Genomic DNA, 27,116 nt, shown 5'->3' on the forward strand with positions numbered 1-27,116 from the left:
ATATCCGCTCTAATAAAGACCAACCACTTCCCCTAGACCATAGGTTCCAAAACTTTTTCGGGCCACTGCCCACTTTGCAAGACATAAATTTTGTAACGCCGCCCATTAAATTTTGTAACCCCCCCCCATTATATACACATATATACATGCTCTATTTTCTCATTGACAGAGAAAATTGACATCTATTTCTATCTGACATGGTAAATTTTCAAATGATTACATAATCGAAATAGAACATTGATAAAAAAATTGACTGTGTAAGACGGGCATAAGATGAATTAAAATGCAATATTTAAATTTTAAATGATTATCTAATCGCAAAATCACGAAGATAATCAATTTTTAAATATATATTATTAATTTCTTCTATAAAGAGCCACCGACCCCTAGACCGCCCCCAAATGCTTCTGATCCCACTACAGCCCCCCCCCCTCCCCGAAGGCTTCAGCACCCACTGGGGGGGGGCGGTACTGCCCACTTTGGGAACCTATGCCCTAGACCTACCTGATGTATACCAGTTCCCTTGCAGCTTTAAGCTATCCTACTTTGGCCAAACAGGCAGGACAGAAAATATCAGAATTTCAGAACACAAGGACTACATCCGGTTTCACCAGTACAGCCACTCTGGTCTTGCAGACCATGCTCTGGATACACGCCACAGAATATGGTGGAAGAAAGCCACAGTAATACACAGTAGCAAGTTCAAAATTGAAAGACTATTCATGGAATAGTCTTTCAAATCAGCTCTAAGAAACGTGCCAAGCCTCAACAAATTTGGTTGCATGAGACTGCCCCAAATTTGGGAGACATACATCAGGAGACCTTGAGCCCAACGGCCAAGAATACCTACACAGCCCGCAAGGGGGCACCATCAAGACTTTTAGGAGAAACAATAGCTTCCTCACTTCGTCCTCATTTACTGTGTGTTGTGCCTGCGTGCACATGTCTTTATCTTAAGTTCCTTTGAAGATGGAATATTGGAAATATATATATTAAAGTTTAGTTTAATTTATATTCTAGTGTATGTTGTGAATTCCTTAAGTTATTTAGTAACGATGTATAAGCATTTCTGAGAGAAGTATTAATACCATGGCTGTTAAAGTCACCTCATACAACATTAGTCATGTATGCACTATTATTGAGGAGGATATCAGGGAAGGAGAAAGCTTCTTCTGGTGGTTTAAACTGAGGTGATTGCGATATTTTTAAATGTGATTGTAATAATCTCAATGTTTCTGTTGTTCATTGAGTCGATGGACGATGGAATTAAGTTTTCTTTTGTAAATATCAGAAAGAGATACCCCATGATACACTACTACATGTATCATGGGGTATCTCTTTGATGAGTTTCAAATAAAATAAAATAATAGTAACAAACAGTTTATAATTTACAGCAAAACACTGAAACATAAGGGATGCAGCTGGAAATGACATTGTAAATAAACTATATATAATAAGCCCTGACTAATTCACAGAAGTGTCAAGTCACAAAAACTTGGTAAATGAGCAATGGTTATGATTGAAAAGTGTTGTATAAGCAGATTGTTGTAAAGGGAAGTGTTGTGAGGCAGGGTATTACTGTAATTCCTTATATTTCAATCTTTATGTTAAGGTCATAACTAGGCATGCATGTGTAAGCACAATCACCCACCCTCACACCAACAAACGAATACAAGTTAGGTTATGCACTACAAGTATGCAACACGTTACTACTTTGGTCAACCACTGTTCACAGTCAGACCTCTGGCAAGAGACAGATAAAAAAATAAATTAATAATAAATAAATAAATACCAAGTTAACTTAAAATCCGCCTGGTTGGCCGAGTGGTTAGCATATCTGCTCTCCAGCCAATAGGTTGTGGGTTCGAATCCCACCGTGGGCACAGATGTTTGTGAATGTCTGAAAATACTAGTGGTGGTGGTCAGCGGTAGATGGCGTTGGTGTAGATGATGAAGGTTGGTGGAATGGTGGAGATGGAGAGTAGGTGCCTCCCTCAATGAGTCATTGGACTCCCTGGAAGTGTCACATAATAATAATAATAATAAAATGGAACTACATCAATAGCTTTCTGTGTTCCATTATTTTGTGGTCTTGCTATCTTGCTTGAAGGACACCAGTTATGAATTTTTTTTTCAAATCATAATATTTTGTGCCTGGAGTTATGGCTTCTGAGAATTTTGAGTTCTACAGTCTTCTTTTATTATCTTTTTCAAGTGATGGTACATGCGATACAGCTCATGTATCCTCCATATCCTTGACTCTTAAGACATGCTAATGACACCTAGTTGTTGTGTTGTATGGTGGTACGTCTGTGTATATATTAGCCAGTGTGTGTGTGTGTGTGTGTAGGTCACATGATCACTTACAGAAAATGGGAGATGAGCAATCAGCAAAAAATGTAAAAGGTCTAGAGGAAGACTAAGATATATATGGGTCAATACAGTCAGGAATATGGAAGCAGAGAGAACTAACATCTGACAAAATCAGGACCTAAAATAGCCAACTTTAGAAGAAAATTCTTAAGTATTCAGTAATGAAATGGCAACTGTTTTTGGAATTTTGATTAAAATTCAAAATATATACAGACTAACTTGTATATGTTCTAGTAGGCATGAGAACATGAGGACAGTAGTATTTTCCTAAATACCAGATGCTACATATGCTGAAACTCTTTCATAGTACTTTTGTAATATTATCGATAATATTCTTTCACTAATTATGAAAGTATGTTCTATGATTGCTTGGTAATGGAACAGTGGTTTCATATTACAGAGTGTCCACTTTGGACCGCTCCCCCAGTTTCAAAGAATGGCGAAAAATCAAAATGTGGATATATATGTAAAATTCGGGTTGTTCAAACATTCTAGAGACTCTACAAGTTTCATCCAGAATTTTTTCTTGCATCACAATACAGTGGCACTGCCATGATAAGCCACAACAGCATTTTCTTTCCCAAATTTGCTTCTCAGACGAAGCCACTTTTCATGTCAGCGGAAAAGTGAACAGGCACAATGTCAAGATATCGAGGAGTGAAAATCCTCAGTGTCATGGAACAAGTGTGTGACAGTTCTAAAGTAAATGTCTGGTGTGGTGTAATGTGAAATGCTATCACTGACCCATTTTTTTTTCGTGGAAAGCAATATCGTTGGAATGATTTACTTCAACATACTGGAAAATTTCGTCTTTCCATGACATGAAGACTTGCAACTGCACATCGTCTTTCAACAGGATGGTGCCCCGTCACACTTGCATTTGAAGATCCATGCAACTCTTGAGAGGGTCTTCCCTCAGGTGGATCGGACGTGGAGGACCGATTCCCTGGCCACCATGATCGTTGGATCTTACTCCACTTGATTTTTTTCTTGTGGGGGGGGGGTATGTGAAGGCAGTCTACACAAATAAAGTGGACAGCCTGGAGAACCTGAAACATCACATTTCTCTGCTGTGTCCTCCATCACCCCTGACATGCTTCAGAGAACCTGGATAGACTTTCAACTTGACATTGTGCTGGCTATTAAAGGAGCATACATTGAAATGTACTGATTTTTTTAACAAAAACTTGGCAAGTGTTCCTTCTCGTCTGAACAATTTTGAACTGTGGTCCATATACTATAGTAGTAACACATTGAAACTCAAGAGGTCCAATACAGACACCCTGCACTTCTTTCTAAACCACATAGTTGTAAAAAGGTTTGTCAAAGAATAATTCTAAGAATTCTAAAATTAATCCTTAATCTTATTCTTTTATATGCATTTCATAGAAGTTATGCAGAACTCTTCAGATATTTAATTTCAAAGCATTAAGATTATATAATTATTTTTACGTATATGTGAATGCATGTCTATAGAGATTAATTTGATAACAAAAGGAGCACTTATATGAAAGGAATAAAACTGAATGAAAGTTATATTTTATTATTATTATTTAAGCACTTACCAGAGTGGCAGATTGGTCTGCTGCCAACTGCTGCAATCTTTCATTTAATATATCTACCTTCTCTCTGTATGTTTCTTCTGCTGATGCCAAATTTCTTGCATTATCTGTGATTAATTCATCTTTTTCATCCTCAAGCTGTCTTAACCTAGTCCTAAGCTCTTCAGTTTCCATCTTATGTAACAGCTCTAGTTTATTAATTTTAATCTGAAGCTCTGTATTCAATGCTTTTTCAGCTGAGAGTTGTTTATTGCAGGATTCCATATCTGTCAATTGTTTCTGATATTCTGCTATTGTGCAATTTAAAGTTTTATGTAAGTCATCTAACTGATTTTGTCTAACACTAAGTTCTTCACTGATTTTCATTTCTTTACTCAGTGTTTCTTCATAAGTAACCTCTAGTGCAGCTAGCTGCTTTAATTTAAGCAGTGCATCCTGTTTTTCTTTTTCAAGCTGAGAAACTTGATCTTTAACATGATTCAGTTTTATCATTTTATCTTCTTCTATGCTAATGATTCTCTCTGAAACTTCTTTCAGAACCTCTTCCTTTTCTTCATTAAATTGGGTCTAAAAGCAAGTAAATTATAAGCAATGAATTATATATGAAATAGTTTCAACTGACACACACACAGAAATATAAATTTAAATACATTGGCATAAATTTCTTTTCTTCATTAAATGTCTAAACACTTGTAAATTACAAGTAATTAATTATGCACAAAATTTTTTCTCTCTCACACACACACACACACACACACACACACACACACACACACACACACACACACACACACACACACACACACACACAGAGAGAGAGAGAAGGAGAGAGAGAAATATAAATTTAAATACATTAGGCCAAAGACAACTCTGAAATTCAAATGTCAATACACTGAGAGTGCCCAGTTTATTAAATATGGCCCACATCAATCATGGAATTTGATGCACTCTCAGAATCAAAGCAGACAAATACTGAAAGATCAAAATAGTATTCTTAAAATGGATATATTACAGATATATGATAATATTTAACTATGTTGATATAACTATAATAATTTACTATTTCCATATTTTGTCAAAGTCAAATTTTCATCTTTGGGAACACACAAATAAAAATACATGCATGCATACATTTCTGAATAACAAACCTGAAAGAAGGGAGGGGCAGCAAAATCTTAAGTCCTAAAATAAGACAAATAGTAATCGTTATTAGGTGTTCATTAATACTAAATGTGTGTGCACGAGCATGCGTGCACAGCATAGGTATGCTTAACATGGTACACATTTTTTTCTCTTCTGGAATGCATTAATAGTTAACTAAATCACAGTCAAGCTTGAGTGATATTATGAGTGCTTGGGGACGACATCAGGTAATACTAAGTCCAGTGGGGTCAAGAGGGAATAATGGTAGATATAAAAGCAGTGACATTTTTATGCTTTATACTAATGCCAGGAGTATCAAAAATAAAGGAGATGAATTGGTGGTGCTGATAGTATCAGCCTGGCCAAAAATTATTGGGATCTCTGAGATGTGGTTGACGGAGGATGATATAACAATAGGAATTGAAGTAGCAGGTTACAGCATTTTTCTGCAGGATAGGAGGGGAAAACGTGGTGGTGGAGTACTGCTTACGATAAGTGATGACTTATGTCCTCTAAGAATGGAGGCTTTGGAAGGCAGTGACACTAATGGTTTTGAAAGCATATGGTGTGAGGTAGTAAGACAGAATATTTAGTGGGGTGTTGCTACAAACCAAGGAGCACAGGGGGTTGGGAACAGGAGATGTTTAGGAAGTTGAGCTTGGTAAGTGCAAGAAGAATGATTGTTATGGGAGATTTTAACTACAGCAGTATAAGCTGGGAAGAGGAAAATGTATGTAGTAATAATGGGATGGAATTTCTAGAATTCTTGAGGGACAAATGTCTTAGGCAACATGTAATAGAGGGAACAAGAGGTTCAAGAGTTTTGCATTTGGTCATAGCATCAGAAGAGCTGATAATAAGTGAGATGACATCTCTCCCATCAGTTGGAGGGAGTGACCATGTGGATTTGACTTGGAAAATGAATAGACATACAAGTATATCAAAGAAAAGGGAACGTATGTAAAATTATAAGGAAGTGATTACAATAGTCTTAGGTATCAACTAGGGGCAGTTCCATGAAAGATAGAATTGGAAAGGCCAGGATATCATTAGTGCAGGGGAAATTGTGAAGGAATATTTGTTAGCAGCAATAGTAAGCCATATTCTACGAGTAAAGAAGAGTTTGTCGTCCACTTTTCACACAATTTGGTGAAAAGTGGATGACAAACAATATCAAACAGGAACTGCAGTTGAAAAAGAGATTATGGAAGAGATATAAGGAGAGAGGTGGAGGGCAGATACACGAAGAATATAAGACGCAGGCCAGGAAAGTGAATAGTATGGTGAGGAAGGCAAAACTGGAATGTGAGAAGAGATTGGCACTTAGATCCAAAGAAAATCCTAGAGAATTTTTTAGCTATGTGGCCAGTAGGAGGAGAAATAATTGTGGAAGAATGACACTGCAGGATAAAAATGGGAATAGAGTGACTGATGCAGAGGACATAATGGAGTTGTTCAATCAGTGCTTTATTGGAGAATTTCATCCTGGAGAAGGTTTTAATACTAGAGAGAGAGAGAGATAGGGTGGGTTCAGGGTTTAGAGGTGTAAGAGGAGAGTGTGTTTCAAATTCTGAGTACTCTGGATATCAGTAAAGCTGTAGGACTGGATGGTACTTTACCATGGGTTGAGAGAATGAGCTAAAGAACTGACAGCTCTGTTGACTGACCTGGCTCTTCAATAAAAGTCTGGCTGTGGGAAAGGTACCCAAGGAATGGAAGGAAGGTAAGATAGTGCCGCTGCACAAGAGTGGTAGAAGTAGTTTAGAGGTGTAAGAGGAGAGTGTGTTTCAAATTCTGAGTACTCTGGATATCAGTAAAGCTGTAGGACTGGATGGTACTTTACCATGGGTTGAGAGAATGAGCTAAAGAACTGACAGCTCTGTTGACCTGGCTCTTCAATAAAAGTCTGGCTGTGGGAAAGGTACCCAAGGAATGGAAGGAAGGTAAGATAGTGCCGCTGCACAAGAGTGGTAGCAGACTGGAAGTGTCTAATTATAGGCCAGTTTATCACCAGTAGTTGTTAAGGTCTTGGAGAAATTAATGAGGAAATATATAGAGTTGGGCAGATGAGAGTAATGTTATCTGTGAGAATCAACATGGATTTGTTAATGGGCACTCTTGCTTTAGTAATATGATTGCCTTTTATAATAAAGTAACAACAGCAGTTGATGAGGAAAAGTCATATGCTGCCATTGTTTTGGATTTTGCAAAGCTGTTTGAGAGTGCCACATGATAAGCTGATATTTAAGTTGCAGCACATAGGTTTAATTGTCGGGTTATTCAAATGGATTCAGAGAGTTGTGTGTGGTGGGGTAAAATCAAGGAAGCAGAAGGTTACAAGTGGGGATCCACAGGACTCAGTACTGGGACTGTATTGTTCAATCAATGACATTGTCAATGGATTGCAAGGGGATATTCAGTCGTCTGTGGATGATGTGAAGCTGGGAAGGGTTATCAGTAATAGTGCAGATGTGGCAGCCCTGCAAGAGAATTTGAATAAACTAGACAGATGGGCAAATGAATGGTGGTATCGGTTTAATGCAGCAAAATGAAGTCTTGAAGTTGGGGATCCATAGATGGGAAGATGCACACTCAATTGGAGAAGCTATACTGGAGGAAGTAGTGGAGACAGGAGATCTGGGGGTGATGATTGATAGAAACCTAAAATTCAGGGAGCATATTGCAAAGGTGGGGAAGGTAACCCAGAGGATTGCTGCAATACTGAGAAGGATGCTGACCAGCACAGATAAAAGTGTCATCATTCCGTTGCAGAACCTGATTAGACCACATTTAGTTTCAAATTTGGTCTCCAGGATTTGAAAGGGACAAATTAACTGTGGAAAGGGTAGAGAGGTGGATAACAAAGATGATTTTAGGATTATACAATGTCAGTTATGAGGATCAACTGAGGGAATGTGGACTGCAGAGTTGGGTGGATAGAAGAAGGAGACGTGATATGATCGAGACTTCTAAACTGTTGAGAGGCGGTTACAGGGTTGACACTGGGGAGTTCTTTCACTTGGTGGAACAGCAGGAAGGAGTGATGACAAGGGGGCCATCCCTGGAAGTTACGAAAGGAAGCTGTGAGCAAGGAGGGTGAGGAGTGGTTTCTTTGCGTGGAGAGTGGTTGAACCATGGAATGCATTGTCTGAGCAAGTGGTTAGAGCAAGAATGGTCAATGAGTTCAAAGCATGGTATGATAGACTGTGTTTCCTCCCACGATGAGTCTTTTGACTCCATGGAGGCCTGAATAATAATAACTTGTTCTTCACCAAGCTTCCCTTCCACAATCCTTCTTAACCGTTTCTCATGTATACTTGCATAAATCTGACAAGGAACACTCAGCAGGGAAATACCTATGTAATTCTCACATTCAGTTTTATTTCCATTTTTTATATATGGGTACTATGAGAGTTCTACTACAATCATCTGGAATTTGTCCCTCTGTCCAGGCCTTCTGAACTATGCAGTGCACCCACTGTAAGACTTTCATACCTCCATACTTTGCCATTTCTGGTCAAATATCATCTACTCCCACTACCTTTCTACATGTTAGGCTTTTGATGGCTTTTTCTACTTCAAGTATCGATATGTGTTCCTGACTGCATGCCTGTTGAGTGTTTTTTACCACTGTGCTGTCATCACTGCTTGTTTCATTTAGCAATTTTTCAAAGTAATTACTTCATACTTCAAGGATATCTTACTACAGTTTCCATGTCACCTTTATCATCTCTAATTCCTTTTACAGCACTCTTTCCTACCATTTTTGAGCTTCAACAACCTCCAGAATATCTTGCCACCTTCTTGATATTTATTTTCTATGTTCTTGCCAAAGTCCTCCCATGACTTTTGTTTAGCCAGTTTTACACAGTGTTTAACTTTCTTACATTTGTCTCTGTATTCTCTAAGAACACAAGCTGTCTTATTTGCCAGGAACTTTTGTATATGCTTTCTTCTTTTCTTTCACTGCCTCTTTAACTTCCTGTGTCTACCATGGAGCTCTCATTTTTCTATCCTTGCAGAAAACATCACATGTCTCTATGGCTGAATCAATCAGTGTTTTCTTCAGGGCTTGTCACTGAATCTCCAAGGTGTGTTTCCTGTTCTCAAACTCTTTCAATTTTTTCTTCAATCATGTTTGTATATTTTAGGCTACAGTTCACATCTGAGAGCTGCTCAACTTTTATTCGCTTTAAAACTTTCTTACATGTTCTTCTTTTCAATATGAAATTCAATTTTATCCTGTTCAAGACTAAATGGTGATCACTTCCAATTTCAAATCCTCTGTACACTCTAGTGTCCTGCACTAGGGAGAAAACATCACTATTGAAAATAACATAGTCAAATGAGACTTTTCTTATTCCTTACCTCTTCTAAGTGAATTTGTGCACATTTTTATGTTGGAGTAAAAACTAATTTTAATGCTTCCAATTTTTCGTCTCAGTCACTGACGAATAAGAAAAGTCTCATTTGACTATGTTATTTTCAATAGTGATGTTTTCTCCTTGGTGCAGGTTTCTAGAGTGTACAGAGGATTTGAAATTGGAAGTGACACCATTTAGTCTTGAGTCTCAGTCACTGAAACATCTTCAGGAATTACAATATATCAAAGTTACCAATATATCTGTATTATTTAAAACCTTGGTTGAAAATTTAACTTTAAATAATACAGATATACTAATAAGCTTTGACGTCACCTTTCTATTTACCACTATTCCCTTAAATGACACCTTAACACTTTTAAACAATGTTTTTCCTTCTGATATCTCAGATCTCTTTTCCTTGATCAATTATGGTTATTTTTCTTGAAAGAACAAAATTTACAAACAGAGGGAACTGCTATGAGTCCCCCCCCCATCAATTTTTAGATGGAAAATTTTGGAAAACAAGCTACAGACTCGGTCCATCTCAAACCTTCTATCTGGCATCATAGTCCAGACACATTAGACTCCTTCCTCAGTACTCAATAATCTACATCCAAGAATCCAGTTTACAATGTAAAAGGAAAATAACAATAGTTTATACTTCCTAGATACCTTAGTAACATGGTTTCCTGTAACCTTTTCTTCACTGTATATAGAAAATCCACTCATACTTTCCCAATCTCTACAATATGGTATTATTAAAATTCTAACCAATAGAGCCTATAATTTTTGTTTCAGTGGAACCTCACTTTCAACCAAACTCAACCACATACACAGCACCTTCCGTTCCAAAGGCATCAGTTTACAGAATTAAAAAAATAATCAGTTCCTCCCCATTCCTCGGCCATCACTTCAGAAGGATTTCAGAAATGGCATCACCATCCCCTACATCCATGGCACATCAGAAAAAATAGCCAGGTCTTTAAAAAAGTAAGACCTCTACACAGTTTTTAAGCCCACCAGAATCTTGCTACCCTTATCTGTTCTACCAAAGATCAGCTCCCTCCTCTCTCAATGCCTGGAGAATATAAAGTACCCTGTTTGTGCAAGTTGGCTCACTTCAGATAGATCAGTGACTGCCCATTTAGGACACAAATCATATACCTGCAATCAATCTGCCCTTGCAGACCATGTATGGGATACAACCCACAGGATCTCCTGGAAGAAACCACCATTCTCCACCATAGTAAATTTAAAAAGGAAAGACCATTTTAGAATCGGCAGCAGCACTCAGAAATCGACCAAATTTAAATAAATACAGTTGCATAAAACTTCCGAAAATTTGAGAAACAATAATTGTCAGATGTCCCATTTTACATCCTAGGCCACCTACAAATGCTTATAGAGGGCACATCACCTAGATAGGACTTTTGAGTCACAATGTGTTTCATTTAATATTGTGTTGACTTCGTATATGTGTTACATGATTCCTTTGTAATCACTGAATGTCTCAGTGACTGAGATGAAAGATTGGAAGCATTAAAATCAGTTTTTAATTCTTTCCTAGTGCTGTAAATATTCCATTAAACCTCCAACATGAAACCCGCTATGGTACCACAGCACCATGTATCACCCTAGTGACAACTTTTAGAACTAATGCTAGTTTTTGTGTAAAATGAAATTCCGTTGCTGCACACATCATGATGTTAAATATTAAATTGTTCTGCTGAGTAGTTACCCAGTTACAGCTTTTCAAAATGTGAAATTTAATTATAATCACCTGTAATACTGATGTTCGTTGATTCTTTTTTTCCACAAAACAGCCTATCTGCCAAAAGTATGTTGAATTATCCAATTACATTCACAAGCAATCTGGTAAACACCAGCTAACGATAGAGGTGACAGTTTGTCTTTTATTGATGGTAAGAAATGTGAAATTTTATTAATAGGAAAATATATGGGAATAAGGTGATACTTCTTAAAAATAGGTACAGAGATACCAGAAATATAAGGCACTGGAATCCTGTAGTTTGTTGAAGAATTCTTAGGTGTTGGAATACGAGTCAGTTATCTGCTGGATATGATGAGGGTTGTAACCAGTGAATTTCATTAAAGCTTTGGCAGTGAGAAGTTCATGTTGTAAGCTTGAGGGAAAGGAGCATGCATTATCTGCTCTATTAATTCAAGATTTCATAACAGCAACTTTTGAGAGGTGTGACGAGCAGACTTTTGATGAAAATGTATCTGCCAGTACATTTTTGATAAACACTGGTTGACAAAGTACCAGAGGCTGTGCGAGTAAGAAGGATGTCCAAGAATGGTAAACTACCAGCATTTTATTTTTCAAAGGTGAATTAAATTCATGGATGAAGGCTATTGATCTGTTGTATAGAAGTAACAAGTTCACTTTTAGAATGAGGCCAAACAGCAAAAACATCATAGATATATCAAAACCAAAGAGAGGGTTGGGGATGAAGGGATGAGAACAATGTATCTTCCAGATAGTTCAAAAAATAGTTTGAAAAAGTGGAAAAAGATGCCTATCAGTGGAAGTGCCTTCAAGATGTCTATAGATCTTGTTATCTGAAATAACCTGACTGCATAACAAATGCAGAATACTTCACAACATCAAGAGGGAAATCATCATATAGTAAACTAATAGTGTCAGATAATGGAATGTTGGTAAAAAGAGAAACAATGTCAAAACTGACTAACATATCTGACTCCTGTATGCAAATATTATTGATTTTTTTGAGAAAATGTGTGGAATTCTTGATGATCTGTATTGTCCAATATGGGCAGTTAATAAATGTGAATTTAGCAATTCTATAGGTGGGAGAGTCAATACAATTCACATCAGGGCTTAACGGACAACCTTCTTTATGAATTTCTGGGAGACCATATAAACGAGGAGTCCTTCCCAAATGGATCGGTAACTTATCCAAAGAATGTTGATCCAGGCTAACAACTTCATCAAGGAGCTTATTTAATTGTTTAATTTGTGTTTCTGTCTTTAATAAACAGAGGATATAATGTATGCTTCCCTACCTCAAACTCTTCCTCCTGTGATAACATCAAGAACTTCTATCAAAACTTTAATGGAATTAAAGCCTCGTCAAATCTAGCGGATAACTGACTCCTATGTTCCAACACCTAAGAATTCTTCTATAGACCGCAGGGTTCCAGTGCCTTATATTTCTGGACTTGTTGGTAGTATCTCTGAACCTATTGGTAGAATTTTAAAGTATCACCATATTCCCACATATTTTTTTATCAATAAAATTTTGCATCTGTTGCTATCTAAAAAAGACAAACTGTCAGCTCTATCATTAGTTGATGTTTACCATATTCCTTGTGAATGTAATTGGACATACTTTGGGATGATAGGCCGTTCCGTGAAAAAATGAATTAATGAGTATCAATATCACATTGAATATGTGAAACCTCAAAGTCTGGTCTGACACAGCATAGTATTGACACTAAACATAGTATCTGGTGGGGATTAAGTTGTCTTCCCCCATAGAAGCAGTTTTAAATATGAATGCCTTTTTAAGAAAAAGTTGAAGCTGTTTTACATCAGCCTAACCTGGATCGGAATGATGGTCTCCGTCCCTAAAGTTTTGGAGATTCTCATTTTATGTAAACATCAAAAACAGTTTTTAATATTATTTATTAATATTAAAATCTTGCTCACAATGACCGTTTTTAATTCGTAAACTGACTGTTGTTATGCACCTTGTATTCCTGTTCTTTGATTTGCTTGTTTTTTTTATACACTGACAACACTGTTATTTTTGGAAGAAAATATCTGTACTTTCGTTAAAGTTAATTACTGTGATTATTGTGTAATTTGCTGTTTATAGTTATACAATAGGTAACTTTAAAGATTAGAGTACATATATACAATAAATTTACCTTTTGTTGGCAGGATTCACACATATAAAAACACAATCCTGTAAGAGCATCCCCTGCCATCTTTGTATACTGTTCTAATAAGTGTATGTAGTGAGAATATTGAATTCAAGTAATGCAACCTCAGGCAGTTTTAAACTCAAGAAATGAGTTCCTTCCTCTTGTGTGTGTACGCGCGCGTGCACAAAACTTTTTCCTTCATTTTTAATAAGAATAATTTTTTACCTTTAGTGATAAAATTTCATCTTTCATCTTAAAAATATGGTCTTCTGCTTCATTTATTTCATCTGCATATTTCTGTTTTAATTCTCCTATCTCTACAGCATGATGTTCCTGCTGTGTTTGCAACTCTTCTTGGAATTTGCAAATAGATTTTTCCAGTTCATTTTGCTTCTAAAAGAGATGCATATTGATTCTTAGAAAGATGTTTAAAACTAAATTATGACAATTCAAGTTTTCAACCTATATAAGCAGTAATCACAATAAATAATCCCAATTAAGTAATCTGTAATCACAGTAAATTTTATTATCCCACAATATAATATTCTTAACACATTCATGGCAAAAAGGAATGATACATGTAAATGATAGTATACATTCCACTTGTCATCATATCACACAAAATATAGTGATTTGTCTCAGGCTTGATTCAAAATGGAATCAAACCTACAAAGAAAAAGAATACTGTTTGCAGAAAAAATTATATTTATTCATGAATGATACAGTAAATGACCACTGGTGTATGGCTGCAAAAATGAAAGAGTATAACTGCCCAAATGACAACATGGATGAGATTTATCAAATTTATGCCTCATATCCATATTATTTCAATAACATCCAAATGTTATTTCTATTTCAGTAGACACTTCAGATTCATGTATTTATACACATCAGTAATAATGTGTAAATATTAAGACCAGTCAGGTGGTTAATCTGTTGTGAAATGATCAGAAATTTCTGATCTATTCTAGACCACTTCCACAAATTGTGGTACACATAATCTCCAGGAGTACAAGAAAGTATTTAGAAGGTACAAGACACCTTTTCATTATTTGTTACCTTTATATATATATATATATTTCTGTCACCATGTCACATAAGTGCAAGTTGATTCTGTAATTAATTTTTCACTAACCAAAACAACCTAAAAAATTCTTAACCAAAATGTCTCAGCATATATGGAATCACTTCCATTGGGATGATTACGGTTGATTGGATAATTGCATTTCATCTGTGTGATTCAAACTGTCTGCATTAGAAGCTTAAATTCAAATACAGTCATCTACCATTCACCTGACCTCATTGGGAAAGTGATTTTTTGTTCGACAATTTGAAGGATCATCAACTTTTTTGTGCATTGCACAGAAGCACTACTCTTATGACCAATGCATGCTTTTCACATTATTATTAAATTAAAATATTAATCACTGACGCTTTTTAGTTTCATTCGACAAGGTGTATCGACAACATACCAGATGTTCCCCCGACAGTTCTTTAATTGGCTCAGATTTGAATGAAGAGGACTTTGCCCCAGGATCTATTTTTCTAACATGTCCAATACATTCTCAATGGGTTCGAGATCCGGGCTTTGTGGTGGCCAGAAAGATTGCAGATGTCACTATCATGGTCACCAAAACACTGCTGAACAATTCTTGTGTGATGGACACTAGCACTGTCATCCATGAAATAAATGCAACCTGCTAGATAAAAAGTCAACATTACAGGATGAACTTGATCGGAAACAACCAGATATTTCTTGGACACCCACCTTCCATAAATATCAGGGGACCCATTCCGTACTAATAGAACATGCTCCACACCATGACACTACCTCTAGAACCTTGTGTTTACAAGGTAAGCTGGGTTCGTTACTTCATGGGGCTCCTGCCAAACTCTCTGCCTACAGTGCAGAACAAGGTGTACTATGACTCATTAGACCATTGCTTTTTTTTCAGTCTTCCAGTATCATGTCACAGTGTTCCTGACACCACTGTAAATGAAATTTCTGGTTCTTCACAGAAATCAGCAGTTTCCATACAGGTATGCAAAAACTGCCAATACTGATTCTCTTTAATTTTCAGTGCACAGTTCAGTGAAATATGGCTTGGGAACAGCATTCATTAAATGCGTCTGTCAATTACTGCACACAGGAAGTTTTGTTTGTCCATACAAGCCTTTTCAGACTATGGTGATCTCATTGCACATAGGTCCATTCTTTCACCAGATTCTCAACTATGCTGGCCAACATTTACATCATTATCACCTTTGCATACCTTAAGGCTTACACATATTCTCACAATTTCTTCAATGTGAATCAAGTTTTCCTGACTCTGCATTCAACAGTCTCATATCAAAACCTAATTTCTACAGGCTCCTGATGCCTAATCCTTTCAAGTGCACCCTTCTTATGCAAGTCTTTTAGTATCAAACTCAATGAACACATTCAAAAATTCACAACCACATTTAGGAACATTTACAAACTTAGAAAACAGAAAATTCAAACAGGATAACAAAAATAAGCAGAAAAATAAGAGTTTGCAAGATATGGAAAATAGTAAGATACCAATAAATGATAAGGCAAGTCAAGTAGAAAGTAAAACAAAAGTAGTGATATGATACAGTGATTGGCTAATTCAATTTGCAGTTGATGATGAAGTGCTACTTTTGAGCATATAGAAAATAAGAGATGGCACAGCTCATAGGAGGATAAATACAGTATGAGAGAGAATATGAAAGGATTGCGAGAGAGAGAGAAGACATTTAGTGAAAACTAAGTCTATTACTGAGATATGACAGTACTGAGTTGAAGGAGGAAGCTATGAATGAATGATTTGAGCAGGCTGTGTAGAAGAAATGGGTGTGAGTTTTTGGACATGTGTAAAGAGTCTGATCACAGAAACAGACTTGTATAAGAAGAATGGCCTGCACTTGAATGGATTTGGCATCATGAGTCTAGAAAAATTATTTAATGAGGTGACACCTAATGCAGAAAAGGAAACTAGATCATCACAGGAGAACTGGTAAGAAAGTCTGTGTATATAAGTTCAGATAAGATAGGGAAGTCAGTAAGTGGTTATGAATCAGCTGAGGGGATAGACCTGTATGTTTTAGGTTCAGACTTTCTGGATGCACTTTTATAGTATATGATATAGTATTTTTAGGAAGGGACAGGATTTTTAGAAGAGACAGGAAATGGGGTATTACTAACGATATCAAATTTTAATCCGGATATGGAAGAAACTCATGAAAGCAATAATAATAAGAAGAATACCCCAGATAGCTTCAAACTCACTGTTCAGTTGCTGAGATGAAATGCACTGCCAAATTATCCTAATAAGTACCAAATGAGTAAATCATGATAAGTGATTTCAGTTATCTGAACACTGTGCAACAGACAAACTCTTGATAAGAATCAAGGAGAATTTATTGAGATGTTGAGAGAAAACTTTCTTAAGCAGCTTGTGAATGAAGCAAATCAAGGTCAAAGAGTTCCAGATTTGTTCACAGCATCAGAAGGAGGTGTCAATTAAGGGTATGACTGTTTTGCCACCAACTGATGACAGTGATTATGCTCTTGATGACTTCAGAAGCAGTGTATGGATGTTCTAATTAGGACAGGTTATATGAACCATGAAGCTGGATATTATAACAAACTTAGTAGAAGACTATGTTCAGTTTGGTATCAGTTAGTGAATAGGAAAGATATCAGAACTGCACGAGAAGGTTTGAAAAGATACTTAAATGATGCAGTATACATGAATATTTTCTTACAGTTTGACACACAAATACGGTGGAAGAGAAACAAATTTGCAACTTTATTATGCAAGAGAGTCCATAATAAGATGTAGAAGAAATACTGTGAGATTAAGAATAACTGGAGTTGTGAAATATATGAAGCATAGTCTAGAAAAGTTATAAGTATTGTTATGAAAGCTAAGTCAAAGGATGTAAAGAAATTGGCTGTCCAGGCTAAAGGCAACCCAAAAGAATTTTATCATCATGTCGCAAGTAAAAGAATGACTGTGGAAGGACAACTGTAGTGAATGCTGACAGTAAGCTTGTGTCAATACAAATAATGACTGCTTACTTCAATAACATTTAACAACCTGGTGTATGTAACATAGTGCACACTGCTATCATGATATTGGATGAAGAGATGGATGGGCATGAGAATGAAGTTTAAGAGATGTTGCATTAGCTAAATAAGAATTCAACAACAAGGATGGAGATATCAGCAGATATGATAAAACAATGTTTAGGTGAACCAGTTAAGCCCTTGAAAAATTTGCATAATTTGATTCTCAGCTCAGGAAAGATCCCACAGGAATGAATGATAGTTCCTTTGTACAGGAGTAGAGCAAAAACGGATGTGTCGAACTACCAACCTAGAAGTATAACTGGAGTGGTAGTGATGATTTCAGAGAAGTTAGTAAGAACTCACATACAGAAATGGGTTGGCAGATGAGATACTCTGCAAGGAATAGCATTTACTAAAGGGAGGTCATATCCAAGCAATAGGCTGATATTTTATAATGATGATATGACTAAATAAAAAAAAGGGAATAGATATATTATGATACTATTGGACTTTGCTAAGGCATTTTACAGGATACCACATGAAAGGATATTGCACAAATCTGAGAAATGGTTGGGTAGAGATCAGAAAGTGGTGTATGGGGGAAGGGGGTTAAATTTAGCTCATTTACCTTATGCCGTTATTGTTCAATCTACACATTAATGAGAATGGAAAAGACCTGGCAGGAGATGTTAAACCACTTGCTGATGATACAGAGATAAGCAAGGCAGAGTTGCTACTGATAATCAGTACTTACAGAATAATTGGAATGAAAACTGTCAATTCAATGTTAGTAAATGTAAAGTTAAGCCTCCCCCCCGCAAAGTCCTGCTATGCTGCCTCACCATGGTGGGGGGGGCCTGGGCAGGATGGGCGAAGCACGTCGGAAGTATCATTACTCCAGGTAGAGCCTCCCAAGACATGAAGGCCAGCCCACTATGCCCAGCTAAATGCTAGCAGACAAAGACAGAAGAGGAGACTGGTGCCATCTGTCTTAATTTACTGCCCATTAGACATTCACTGCAAAGGATTTAACACAGCACACCATGACAGCTCAGATGCCGCCCGGTTCAACAAGGTCTGCGTTGCCATTTGGTAACAGCTCCAGGGGTAGCAATGAGAAGTTAGCGACTAGCACTACAACCACCACCACCACTGACAAAAATAATAAAAAAACTGGATCCAGATTCAGACTCTCAACCATTTAATGACCGGAACTTGGATTATTAGGACTCTACTACAATCAGGTCAACTCAAATTACTACAGCACGAACTAAAAAGATATGAATGGACTGTTATGGGACTTTGTGAAATTCGATGGCCCAAAACAGGAGAGCTAACAACAGATGAAGGACATTTGCTTCTTTACCTCTGGATGTGACTGCAGCGGAAAAGAAGGTTTTTGATACACAAATAATCATGAAATTCTGTCATGAAAATCAATCCTATCAACAGCAGAATTGCTCTAGTCCACCTAAGAAGAAATCCACTCAATATCGCCATCATACAGGTTTATGCCCCAACCACAGACAACGAGGACTCCGAAGTAGAGGAGTTTTATGGTCAACTTAATGCAACAATCACCGGAGCGAATAGAAAAGACCTTTTGATGTTCAGGACAATTGGAATGCCAAAGTTGGAACAGACATCAGTACGGATTTTCTCCCATTTGTCAGACCGTATGGCTATGAGGAGACAAACGAAAGAGGTTTTGAATTGATCAATTTTGCCTCACAAAATGAACTCACCATTACTAACACTCTATTTTCCCATAAACCTTCCAGAAGATGAACATGGACTTCTGATGATGGTAAAACACACAATCAAATCGACTTTATCCTTGTAAGCACAAAATTTAAAAACTCCATCAACCTCAACAAGAACCAGATCATTTCCTGGAGACGACATTGGTAGTGACCACAATATGGTCATTACAACTGTGAATATGAAAATGAGGGAAATATTACCTACAAAATCAACTCGTACAAGATATAATATAGAAAAATTAAAAGATCCCCAAATAAATACACTACATAAATACAAATTAAAAAAATTTTTGATACAAGCTTCAAAAAATATAATAATATCGAATCTAAAACCAAATACTTCTCACAAAAGATAACTGAGACAGCTGAAGAAATTCTTGAATACAAAAGGAAAGTCAATATATGGATAACCTAAAATATTTTGGACCTATGCGACAAAAGAAGAAATTTGAAATCTCATATTAATAGCAGTGATAATAGAGAACAGTATATAAATAAAAAGCAATCAAACATGCTAGAAACTTATGAATACTAAATGAATGCAAAAATAAAGAAGAGCACTTAAATAAAAATAATCCTAAAAGTGCTTTTTAAATTATCAATAAGTTAACCAAACCTTTTACTGCAATTAATTGGAGCAAAGAAGATGAAGATGGAACTATCATGGATAACCAGAAAATAGTTGATAGACGGAAATGTTACGCAATCAAGCTTTTTCAAAAGGACCCTCACAACTGACTGACGATATTTTGGATGGAATTTTGCCAGGAGGTTCGGAGGAAGGAGATTACCCGATATTAAAGGCAGAAGTCATTGCAGCAGTTAGCTCCTCAAAAATAGGAAAATCACTGGAATTGATGGTGTTACAATGGAACTGATATGTGAAGGAGGTGACATCATCATGGACACCTTGCTAAATTTATTCCAGGACGTATGGAACACAGAGACTTGGCCTTCTGATTGGCAGACTTCTGTCCGTGTATCTATTCCTAAAAAGGGAAACAGTAATAAATGTACCAACTATAGAACAATAAGCCTTATTAGTCGTCCAAGCAAAATCCTGTTAAAAATATTACTGTCAAGAATCGAAAAGAAAATAGAAAGCAGACTATCAGATGAACAAGCAGGTTTCTGGAAGTCCAGAAGTACAATTGACCATATTTTTACAATACACATACTAGGTGAAAAATACATAGAACATAACAAAATAATCTGTCACAAGTTTTTAGACCTTCGAAAAGTTTTTGACTCAATATGGCATGAACCATTATGGAAAATTTAGAACATTATGGTATTGACAACAAAATCATTACAATTATTAAATCTCTTTATTCTTCATGTGATAGGAGAAATGAAATTAAAAATTACAGCAGTGAACCCTTCCGGGCAGAACGGGGGATAAGACATGGATGCATCTTGTCTCTTCTTTTTAATTGTTTTCTGGAATATGTCATAGAGGAAGCTCTTCATGAATATGACAATGGAATAGTAGTTGGTGGACTAAGAATAAATAATTTGCGTTTTGCAGACAATATCGATCTTCTGGCAGAAAGTGAAAAAGAATTACAAGAGATAACGAGCCGTGTTTTCAGAACATTAAAAAAAATGGATTATACATAAACCTACAAAAAACAAAACCAATAATAATCTCAAAATCAGACATTGAACTCTTAAAGATACAAAATGGCAATAAACAAATTGAGAATGTAAACAAGTTCACTTATCCAGAAAGCACGTCGAGTCAAGATGGCGGCTCTAAAACCGACATTAAATACTGAATTGCTAAGGCAACTGTAGCCCTACAGAAGTTAAAACCATTGTGGGGAGATAACAGAATAGCAATCAAAACCAGACTAAGACTAATTGACACCTTGGTGAATTCTATTCTCTTGTATGGTTGTGAGGCCTGGACTTTATTGAGGGACGATGAGAGGAGACTCCTGTCTTTTGAAATGAAAACTTACAGAAGACTTTTGAGAATTCCCTATACCGCTCATGAAACCAATGAAAATGTCCAAAAACTGATTGATTCAATAGACGGGAAAAGAAGGGAAAATATTCTGACAGTCATCAGAAGAAGAAGACAGATAAAATGGTTTGGACATGTGGAGAGGGCTAATGGCATTCCAAAGCAAGCACTAGAAGGAATCGTTCTGGGATCAAGGGTTAGGGGCCAGATCTCGATTAAAATGGACTGATCACATCAAAAAATGGCCAATTTCCTTTCTCAACTGACATCAAGAACAAGAGATCGAGATGATTGGAGGAGGCTAACAAAGAATATCACCTACCAGCCACGAGTGACCCAATGGTCCATTTAGGACTACGGGAGAGAAAGAAAGAAATGTAAAGTTATGCACTTTGGTATCATGAGATTTCTCCATACATAGTACCATCATAGATATTGATGGTACTATGTATGGAGAAGCCGAGACTAGGGTTCCTGGGGTTATGGTAGATAGGGACTGGAGGTTCAAAGATCACATAGAAAAAAATTATAAATATAGTAATGTAAGGATAAGGAAGTCATTTTGCTTCCTTACAAGGGTTGATATGTCCACATCAGGATCCACAGTGTGCAAATTTGGTCTCTTCTGGATTCTGAGGTGAAGAAGTGTGGAAAAGTGTGTCTTGTTAAGAAAGCGGTGACAGCTAGATTTTTCTTTCACAGAGCAGTAAGTGGAACAAGTTGCCTGTTAAAATGGCGAGTGCATCTAATATAAATGATTTTACAAGCATGTATGAGAGAAGGTGGAGGTGATGTATTGCATTCCTCAATGAGTACTCTTTTTTGATCTTCTTTGGCTAAAAATATGTCACTATCAAATATATCAAGTTTATGCTGATCTGCTAAATCACAAGCTATTTCTTTAAACATTGATTATTAGCGACTGATTTTTCTTGAACATAGTTCCTTTTTTTTTTTCTTATTCTTTTTTTTCTCATTTTAAATCATTCTGAATTTCTCAGGTTTTAAAAATATAAAATAGCTATCTCATGTTGTTATGTAAATATATATATATATATATAAAAAAAAAGCTAGTGCAAGAAGTAAAAATGCCAAAATGCACTGATGTTTTTCATTTGCAATTAGATACATGATTAATTTACTTAATCATTGTATTAACCTATGCAAAGTGTTTTGCATAACTGATTTAAATGCATAAAAACATCATTTCTTTGTATTGTTATGTCGTTGGTTTTCTATAATTTTGCTACTATTATCTTTCTGGTGCCAACTAAGAATAAATTTCTAAACTATCTCTCTGGGATCCGTTTCCATTTTCAAACTCTGACAATACTTGTTTGTTTTAGCTGCACCAGTCAGAGCTTTAGGACAGAAAATTCTTGTCCAAAGGAACCTTCCCAGAGGTCAAGTGTTACCTAACCTTATTAAAAGAATTAAGTAGTTTAAAGTCATCTTAGCATACAGTCATGGCTTAAATGCTCTTAGCTTCCTTTATATTCCCCTTATGCATAGGTCCGTGGTTTTATGAGTGGTAAAATCAGTCTGATGCTCAGATAAAACTCAGGCTTACATAGAAAAACAAGTTTATCAAGTGGTCAAAGAGATTACAATTAAGTTAACACATCAAAGGCTAATCACATTTTTATCATTACTAAATCACTAGTTAAGCAAGCAAGAAATGTTCAAACTGACAAGTATGCTATTCACATTCCATGGGTAAATTAAATCCACACAAAGCACAAAACATAAGTCAACTTCTAAATTAAATTTCCTGTCATTTTACTCCTTCACATTAGATTAGGAACCACACAATCAAAAGTTCTCCGACTACCAGTCCAATACAGTCAATAAATCATTGCACATGGTCACTATAAAGTTCTCTTTCCTCCTAGTCAAAATTCTTGTTCCTTCTTTCACCTAAAACTAATTATTACATAGGAAAAAGAAATAGTTTTAGTTCTTTATAACCTTGACGTGATGATATCGTGATTCTTTCATCCGTCCTTTGTGTGGGGATATCTTTCTGCTACGGTAGGTTGCCGGCACGCGGAAATCATGTGCTAGTCACAAATGGGGCACTTTTCTTTGCTGGACACGTCCTCATCTCATGGTTTGCTGTCGTTAGCTCGACTGCCATCAAAGGGGAATCCTTTGCTATCTCACATTGGTAAAACCTTTACCGATGGCCCGAAATGGAAAACTGCCGTCATCTCGCTTATAGGCTTGTCCAACTCGTGTCAGTCAGCAACGGGGAAAGGTTGCGGCTCTTTGTTGTCAAGCTTCCTTTCGATCATCAGCATTGCTGGTCTGCACGAGAACACAGCAACAGGCAACAACAAGAAGGCAAAAAGAAACAAGACAGAGAGAATCAAACGTCTGAAATCACTTTTATCCTCCTTCATAGCACCCTCTTTCCACCTTCGAATCTTATTCAAGGCACCTCACTATTCATTCTTATGAAGTGGCATCACATTTCTGCTCCTCGATGAGCGCTCTTTTCGTGGAACGTGAATTCCCACTTTCCACGAACGCCTGTGCCTCGGAGTTTACGTCATCAGCAGAGGTCAGCAAGCAACCTTTGAACTTTTGTTAGCACTTAGATACACGTTCTTGTATAGAGCATAATTTAACATTAAAGTTTTAAACAATATATTTATGTTTAGATATGCAATTTTTTCTAATTTTCATTTTCTAAAGAAAATGTGACATGTTCTCTCATATAATATTCTTACTTTGCCAACAGTACAAATATTTTCTTACTTAGTATTGTGTTTTAGTTAAATGTTGAATGAATAATTCTTTTCTTGAAAGAGTCCTCATTCAAGATCTAACAGTATGTTGCCTGATGGGTGGAATTTACATCTACAGTAGCAAACAAATTAATCCGAACAAGCAGAATTTTCGTAAAGTTTTTGGTTTGCTTTTTGTTTGAGTTCAATCAATTTGGTTTACCATCAAATTCCTGATATATACCCTCAAGGAGTGTACAGAATATGATAGCACTACATAAAAAATTACATCATTACTAACTTCCTATCAACAATTTTCCTCCAAATCAGTCTGTTACCTGTCAAGATTCCAAAATTATCAAGTCTTATATTTCTATTTTCTAAGACACTTTTTACTGTATCAATCCGCCTATATCTTGGTCTTCCTCTGGTTCTTTTTCCTGACAACCTGGCAGAGAACACTTGTTTTGCTAATCTTTCCTTTCCCATTCTGTTTAAGTGACCATACCACATGATGTTGACAATGTCAAGTTCTTTTCTAATATCCTTGTTTTTAATATGATATTGCCATTGATGCCATCTGTTCACGCCTCTAATCTTTCTCATGACTCTCATATCTGCAGTCTCTAGTCTTTGGTTGAGTGTTTTACTTCTGACCCAGTTCTCAGATCCATAAGTTAAAACTGACTTGAATACTGTGTTGTACACAGCTAATTTAGTGTTTTGGCTAATTTCTCTCTAATTCCATAAAAATCTATTCAGTTGATTTCCTACTATACCAACTTTGTTGATTCTGTTGTCTATTTCTATACTTAATTTACCATCTTCACTAAATTTTGCACTTAAATAGCTGAAATGTATCGCTTGTTCTATAGGTTCTCCATTCACAATGCAGTTGATATTTTCACTGTTTCTGCCTATTTTAATTTCTTTGTCTTTTTAATGCTGACTTCATACCATATCTATTATAACAGTTATTCACTTTAGTCAGAGAATCTTGCAGACTTGTAGAGCATTTAACTAGAAGTATAATAGTGTCCGCATAAAGCAAAGAGCTGACATTAACATTTCCAATTTTGATAACAGGTTCAATACCACATTCCTTCATAATGTGATCCATATAGATAATGAATAAGAGAGGGGATAATGTTCATTCTTGTCGGATACCAGATTAAATTCCATTCCTGTACTTCTTTCAATTCTAACTGCTGACTTACAATTCAAATAAAGACCAAGTATTGCTTGATATAATACCTAATTGACACCATATAACTAACGATTCGGATAGCTTCTCTGTCTCTCGGCACCTTGTCATATGCCTTTTCCAGATCTACAAAACTTAAATACAGATCTTTGTTATATTCCCATGATTTCTCAACTACCGTTGTAAAGTGAAAATCTGATTCTGACAGCCTCTATTTGACCTGAATCCAGCTTGTTCTTCACCAAGCTTCTCTTCCACAATCCTTCTCAACTGTTTCTCAAGTATACTTGCATTAATCTGACAGGGAACATTCAGCAGGGAAATACCTCTGTAATTCTCACATTCAGTTATATTTCCCTTTTTATATATGGGTACTATCAGAGCTCTACTCCAATCATCTGGAATTCGTTCCTATGTCCAGGCCTTCTGAACTATGCAGTGCACCCACTGCAAGACTTTTATACCTTCCATACTTGAGCATTTCTGGTCAAATATCATCTACTCCTGCTGCCTTTTCACATTTTAGATAAAACACTTACCAGGCATGCAGTCAGGAATACATGCCTGGTAAGTGTTTTTTTACCACTGTGCTGTCATCACTACTTATTTCATTTAGCAATTTTTCGAAGTAATTACTCCATACTTCAAGGATATCTTTTACTCCAGCTTTCATGTCACCTTTATCATCTCTAATTCCTTTTACAGCACTCTTTCCTCCATTTCTGAGCTTCTTCAACAACCTCCAAAATATCTTCTTGATATTTATTTTCTATGTTCTTACGAAAGTCCTCCCATGACTTTTGTTTAGCCAGTTTTACAGTGTGTTTAGCTTTCTTACATTGGTCTCTGTATTCTCTAAGAGCACAAGCTGTCTTATTTGCCAGGAACTTTTGATATACTTTCTTTCTTTAACTTCCTGAGTCCACCATGGAGTTCTGATTTTTCTATCCTTACAGACAACCACCTCACCACATGTCTCTATGGCTGAATCAATCAGTGTTTTCTTCAGGGCTTGTCACTGAATCTCCAAGGTGTGTTTCCTGTTCTCAAACTCTTTCAATTTTTTCTTCAATCATGTTTGTATATTTTAGGCTACAGTTCACATCTGAGAGCTGCTCAACTTTTATTCGCTTTAAAACTTTCTTACATGTTCTTCTTTTCAATATGAAATTCAATTTTATCCTGTTCAAGACTAAATGGTGATCACTTCCAATTTCAAATCCTCTGTACACTCTAGTGTCCTGCACTAGGGAGAAAACATCACTATTAACAATAACATAGTCAATGAGACTTTTCTTATTTCTTGCCTCTTCTCTCCATGTGAATTTGTGCACATTTTTATGTTGGAACATTGTGTTAGTAATAACCAGTCCATGTCCTGGGTAGAAATCCAACAGGTATTTGCCATTATTAATAGCTTTGTTCTTTTCTCCAAAATTTTCCCAAAATACAGGTAACCCTCATATAACACGGTACTTATACAACGTGGTTTCGATATATCATGCTGTCTACAAATTGTAGTAACCCTTGTTCAACGCGGTTTCAATATAACACGGTCTACAATTTCTAGTAACCCTTTATTATTATTTTTTTAATATATTTTTCATCAAGGACTTAAAAATCAAATTTTATCTTTGTTAAATTTGTGTCTGTCCATATCGCGCAAGTAGTTATAAGTATAGAATTTAGTTTTATTGTATCTCCGAATATGGTACTGTACAGAGGCTTTTGCAGTCTGTGTAATTCTCAACAAATAGTGCAATTTGAGACAGCTGGAATAAAAACGGTGCTAACTAATGAATCACATGTCCTTTCTCACAGAAACTATGCTATATAGAACTCAAGCAAAACCATATGTTGCACTGAAACAGAGTAACCTAATTAAAAACTATTGTCCAATTTTTCAATTATGAAATAAGTGTTTGTTTTATTGCATTTGAAATTCTTGATGTCATTATGATAGATTACAAAGGCTAATGTCAAATAAAATTCTACTATGAATTGAAACATGCCATATAA

At 36.2% G+C, this 27,116-nt stretch overlaps 1 protein-coding gene across 3 annotated transcripts in view; it reads right to left on the reverse strand.

The window, feature by feature from the left end:
* LOC150105258 (uncharacterized) overlaps window positions 1–27,116 on the reverse strand; it is a 560,407-nt gene that overhangs the window by 230,713 nt on the left and 302,578 nt on the right. For all 3 annotated transcript variants that reach the window (XM_090394016.1, XM_090394015.1, XM_090394017.1), the window contains exons 16-17: window positions 13,580–13,747; window positions 3,939–4,502 (exon numbers count right to left, since the gene is read on the reverse strand). In XM_090394016.1, coding sequence (XP_090250142.1) covers window positions 3,939–4,502; window positions 13,580–13,747 — 732 coding nt within the window. The remainder of the gene's footprint in view (window positions 1–3,938; window positions 4,503–13,579; window positions 13,748–27,116) is intronic.

The sequence above is a fragment of the Typopeltis vanoorti genome, chromosome 6, assembly GCF_054136105.1.
Source record: "Typopeltis vanoorti isolate ZY-2024b chromosome 6, IOZ_Tvanoo_1.0, whole genome shotgun sequence".
Classification (NCBI taxonomy): Eukaryota; Metazoa; Arthropoda; class Arachnida; order Uropygi; family Thelyphonidae; genus Typopeltis; species Typopeltis vanoorti.